The 6000-nt window shown below is 41.8% G+C and overlaps 1 protein-coding gene across 1 annotated transcript; it reads right to left on the reverse strand.

The window, feature by feature from the left end:
• Positions 1-1992: 1992 nt before the first annotated feature.
• On the reverse strand, positions 1993-5205 carry foxf1 (forkhead box F1). Its single transcript, XM_067487007.1, has 2 exons — positions 3900-5205; positions 1993-2777 (listed from the first exon to the last, which is right to left on the reverse strand). Exons 1-2 carry the CDS (start codon positions 4876-4878, stop codon positions 2614-2616), a joined length of 1143 nt encoding a protein of 380 aa, XP_067343108.1. The 5' UTR covers positions 4879-5205; the 3' UTR covers positions 1993-2613.
• Between the last annotated feature and the right edge of the window lie 795 nt (positions 5206-6000).

The raw sequence follows: 6000 nt of genomic DNA on the forward strand, positions 1-6000 counted from the left end.
GAACAGCTGTGGAGCCCCATCTCTCTCCCTCAGCCCTGCCAGAGCGCTGAACCTCTGCAAATGTCATCAGTTTAATGTGCTGTTGCTGTTGCTCGATGGCATTCTCGCTTTACTGGGGTTCAGTCAGTGGTCAGTGTTGGGATGTGTCAGAACAAAACATGTTAAAGAAAAGATGTCTTTAAAAAAACCTCAACAGCAAAACAAAATAAAACGAAGATGTAAGATAAAAAGAAGATCTTTTAAAATTATAATCCAGTTTCATGCATTGGGATTTTTGGTTGATGCTCGTTTAACAAAAAAAACAAAAACGAAAACATTTCTGCTGTGTCTTTTCACATTTGGAGCACCCGTTGCTAGTTTTAATTCCACGGACCTGAATCTAAAAGAGCTTAAAATCATGACAAAGATCTTATCAATTAAATCCAAATGAACGTTCCCTTAAAACTTTCCTTAGCCTTCAGCTGAATACAGTCATTTACGTGAAGGCAATAGTATTTGAATGTGTTAATAAATACAAAATCAGATTTGAAGCAGTAAAAAAAAAAAATTAGGTACTTTTTGTAAAAATAGTTTTATCCAACTTCCAACAGGACTTCACCGGAGCCTGAGTGAACTGTGGTGACATTGCTGCGCACCGTATTTTTCTACTGAAGAGCACCTGTTGTTTTTATCTTGAAGCTGATACTAAGAACTTCTAATATTTCCAATACATTTTAAATTTTGTGCCAGTTCATATTACATTTATTACAACCATGTTATATTTATTACAGCCACTTACATAATAACAACAGGGGTTTTGCAACTGTTATAATTAAAAACTAGTAATTTGCTGTTGACTACATGTGGAGATGGATTGTCATATTTAAGAAGTAAAGAGTGAATCAAAGGTTTATTTGACACTGAAATCCTTCAGGTTTTTTTAAAACCCGTTTTCAACTTTTCTACTTATATTTTTATTTCCTTAAGCCTATTTTTTGTGTTTAAGTTTATGCATTTTGGACACCCAGAGATAATGAGATTTATTTTAATCAGCACCATTTATTGGGGTAATATGCAGAAATAGCATTAGGACAAAACGCTTTTTTACGGAAAACAACAACCAGCGCGAAGAGAGTTGCAGATTTTCACCCTGTAACCAAACGCCAGTGAGATCTCTGCCTCTGATTTGTTTCGCTTTGACTGCTGCCTATAATCTCAAATAGAAGCCGTATTACCCATCAATTTCCGAAGCATATATTTTAAATCCGCGTCGATTATTTGTTCGAATTGTTTTGTGGGGAATCGGCTTTATTATATTCTCCTGCAGGTGCATTATGGGAAGAAACCTCTGAATCATCCTTGTTTTTGAACTGAGACCACATTGCGGGGCGCGAATTGTGCTTTATGTTTTTGTCACTAGATCTACATCAAACCCACATAAGCTCATTTCTTATTTTCTCTTTGATTGATTAATTATCCATGAGCCCACAGAATCCTCTTAAGTTCTTTTCTTCCTGGATATTATTTTCAGGAAATGCGCAATTTGTGCATTTTGGGAAAATGCACAAAATTGCCTCCCTCACATTTTGAGTAGGGGGTGTGGTAATGGTCGCTGCCTTAAGATCTTGTGGGATTTTCCATTTTTAACGCCATGTTCGTGTGCCCCCCCACCCGCCACCAAAACTGAGATACTTATGTGATTAAAAGAATGTCCTGTTTTTGTGAATTTGGGCTTAAATATCCCAAAAGATATATTTTATTAATTACAAATGAATTGTTGTAATATAACCTAATGATTAGCCTCACTGATGGATCCTCGCTAATTTTCCTAATATATATATATTTATATAAGTATACAGTGCTGAAAGTAATGCTCTACATATATCTAACACAAACGACTTAACAGTGCTTACAACATATTCTCACCTTTTCATTTTAAAAACAAATATTAAGCGTTCTGACAAATATTGCCAATAAAGCATATACCTCCTTGGCCAATTCGCTTGAAATTAAAATATGTAGGCCTACAGAATAAATAACAAGTTGCGCTTATAGGCTATTCAAAAAGTGCCTTCATCGTTTTTACACAGTTTGGACATACAGTATATGTGTAATGTCCACAATTGTTCATTTCAAAATTCAATGCTTGTTTGGACGTCCAAAACAGGGCCTCAGTCTAATTTGTAAAAGACAAAAAAAGTAAAAAGTTTACACGGACAAAATGTTAGGTGTGCATTCTTACATTGGCCTACTTTAACAAGAAGAATAAAAATGAACAAGGGTGTGATGTGGTAGTCATCCGCTTTGCAGGACTAAGTACCAAACAGCAGCCGGGCTTTTTCACGAACAGTTTTTAGCCCGCTGGCCGATGTTGATGGCATCAAAAGGTTTTTATTAAATCGTATTATTATGACGCGCTCGCGTTCTGATGGGCCCGTCTCCGTGTCTTTGCTGTGTCAAACAGTACAGAAAAGTAGTCCGGTCTAACTTGAAGCAGTGAGCGCTCTCCAGGGCCGGGACATGCTTTCGTGTCTCTCAGTGGTTATTTACTTGGTGGTTCTCGTTCAGTCCAATCTGCCGCGTGGCTCGAGTCCGTGACACCGTGCTCGGGTGCGCAAGTCGCCTGTGGAGACCTCACATGACGCACGGCTTGATGTCCTGGTAGGAGACCTGTTGGTGGTGGTAGTAGGAGCCGCTGCTCGGTGAGTGCATCGCCGAGGACGTCATGGCGTTGAAGGAGAAGACGAACTCCTTTCGGTCACACATGCTGGGGGACTGGGAATGGTACCGAGGGATACCTGCACGGAGGTGATGCATTATCTGGATTAAAAACACTTACGACCAAGTCACAGACATTGACTGAGATTCAAACTGAAATAGACGTACGTCTTTATCTTTTAAATTTCTAAGACTAGTTTGGTTAAATCTCTAGAAAAACACAAAATATATGATCTTATAAATGATTTGTTTATTATTTACCAATTACGTCCCTTACAGACATTTCCTCGTAGAACAGACACATTCTTGATTTAATGGAACCATTAAAATCCTAATTAAAGAAGTGCAAACATAAAATCCAATTACGAATAATATTATTAATAATAAGCTTAAAATAAGTGCCGTGTAGGCCAATACCCAGATACTTTTGATTGTATTTTTCTTACAGCGTTTCTAGAAAATGTGCGCCCATATTTAGGCCTCTATGTTACCTATAAGGTTCCCTGACATCTACAGATCTTCATCCTGTTTTACGAACTTCAATGTACGTGCAGCCTTTGTGGCTCACAGAGCCGAAGTCCATTTAGTAACCACCATTAAGCTTGTCAAAATTGGAGGCGGACTTTCAGGGCTAATTGACAGTGGCCCTCTTACACGCCAGTCCCGGAGGACCGAGGCCCCCAAGGCAAGGCAGGCTGGACCAAACCACGCTTGTCTTTTAAGCCCGGAGATTGGCACGGCTCTAAATTGTCCCGGCAGACTCTCCATGCCTTTGTGACTTTTCTTTTTTTTCTTCTTCTTTTTTTAAAAACTTCCAGAAACTTAATCAAGTCTGAAATTCCTGGTATCTGGTTTTCATTTGGATGAGTTTTGTATTTTATTTATTTATCAGCAAGACAGTGACGATGCTTAATTTTCGCCGGGGAAAATACATGGTTTTGTTTAGTTACATCATTTTCCTCAATGGTCTTAATTTGAATATGCTGCTACTTCCGTTTTGCACAATACAAATACGCCTGTGTTCAGTGACTCCTAAATAATACAGAGCAATTTAAATAAGAAACACATTTGTAGAAAATGTGTGTGTAAATACCTCAATTGGGTTCAAATATTCATATTTATCATTTTGATTTCACTTTTTTTCTCAAATTTACTGTTACGTTTGTGCTTAATTGGATTTGAAGGAGGTATGTGCGGCCTACCTTGTAAATCTGTGGTACTGTGCCCGTTCTGGTGCAGGTACGGCTGGTCTAGTGAATGTGTGGGTAGGCTTGGCTGCAGCGGGTTCGCCCCGGGATTACACGGAGACAGGGGCTGCTGCTTGATGTAGGAAGCCCCGTTATTCAACGCGGCCGATGGGGCTGGAGCCCACGCCGAGGCTGAGCTCGAGTAGACGGGGTGAGGCTCCATGACTCCCCCGCTGGTGAGCAGAGGGGAGGCAGAATTGTCGTGGTGGGCATAATCACTCCCACTGGATCCTGTGCAACTTCCCATGTAGGAATGTCCACTGTTGGTCGACAAGTGTGACATGGAGTGTCCGGACAGACCCATCCCCTCCATGTTACCTGCCAAGTGTCCATTCATCATCCCAATCCCACTGTCCAGAGACAAGCTGTTGGGCGGACAGGATAGGCCCCCGCCGCTCCCCTGGAAGTTGTAGGACTCGGGGATGTGGTTGAATCCCAGGCCATTCATCATGCTGTACATGGGCTTCAGCGCCTGGCATTTGCGCCTAAAACCCCTGGGTCTCCTTCTGAAGGAGCCCTCCTCGAACATAAACTCACTAGCCGGGTCGATAGTCCAGTAGTGGCCCTTCCCTGGCCTGCCGAGGCCCTTGGGCAGCTTTATGAAGCATTCGTTCAGGGACAAGTTGTGACGCACGGAGTTCTTCCATCCCTGGTATGAGCCTCTGAAAAACGGGAAGCGGCTCTGTAGGAACTGGTAAATTTCACTTAGCGTCAGGCGCTTGGTTGGCGAGTTCTGGATAGCCATGACTATCAACGCTATGTATGAATAAGGGGGCTTCTCTGGTCGACGGATCCCAGCGTTTGTCTTCTTGGTTTTCGTTGTAGAAGAGGCGTTTTCCATCACCGCTGTTTGTCCGTGCGGCTTCTCCGGAGCAGACATCGGGCTGCTCTGGGCAGGAGTCTGCGCTGGGGGCTGCTGGACCTCTGCCGTCATTAGTTAAACTTAGTCTTCGAGATGGCAAACAGAAAAGCTTGCTTTCCACCTACAAACACTGCAAAGCTGGACACTAATTGACATAAAGAGCAAAAAAGAATATATATGTAAAACAGCAGACAAACGACGCGCACGCAAAAAGGCGAGACGGTTTTCTGAATTCTGACTTCTTCCTATTGATCCAGTCCTGCAGCAGTCTGAAGCCGGACCGCCTTGTACGCAGCGTCCGAACTGGGATAAGGAGCAGAACAGAAGCCGCTTTCCACTTCAGTTGGTGTGTTGTCGTGCGTCCGAGGAGCTCACTTTTTACTTATCTGTTGCCATCAGCGCATTGGAAGCTGGATGTCTTGGCCATCCTAATGTTGGGACCCGCCCAGTTTCTCCTCCTACTCCAGTGAGCATGCACATCTGTGAGTTTCAGGGAAATGTTTTTTCCCCATCTTTACACTGAAATAGGGAATATATATCTCACATAGCCTTTAAACCTATATGCCATCATTTCTATAGAAGATCCAAATGACTTAGAAAGTGTTAGGAGGCAGCTATATTAGTAACTACACTGGCGAAGCTTTTAAACATATTTGGTTACCTTGTTTTGAAAAAAAAGAAAGGTTCTATTTTATTTAATTTTAAAAAATGAACATTGTGTTATAAACCGTGTAGAGTCATAATCCTGCAGTGCAATAACTATCTCCCCATTTCAGGCCCCATGGTTGATCCACCAGCCTGTCAGCTGGAGAATATTTCCACTGTTATTAAACTTGGGAAATATTTTATAAAACTCTTTTGGTTTATGAAAAGCATTTACTAGAAAACATGCTCCACATATTCAAAAGCCACCCTCCTTATTTCTGTAAAAGATCGACAGGAACATGGGCAGGATGTTTATACAGCAAAATGTAAACATTTTCCCTGGCCTTCTTTAAATAAAAAATCAAGCAAAAGCCCCGTTAGATCAGCTAATACTCAATCTGATGCGATATGCCCGTCGGTTCGCTGCGTCCCGAGTAGACGTTGGACGTTTTTACACCTGAATATTGTTTGTTTAATGCAGTCATAATATTTACGCAGGGACGCAGGAGGAGCAAGGTGGAAACTCGGCCGAGCTGCGAGCACAGAAAC

The sequence above is a fragment of the Channa argus genome, chromosome 2 (genome assembly GCF_033026475.1).
Source record: "Channa argus isolate prfri chromosome 2, Channa argus male v1.0, whole genome shotgun sequence".
In the NCBI taxonomy this organism is placed as follows: Eukaryota; Metazoa; Chordata; class Actinopteri; order Anabantiformes; family Channidae; genus Channa; species Channa argus.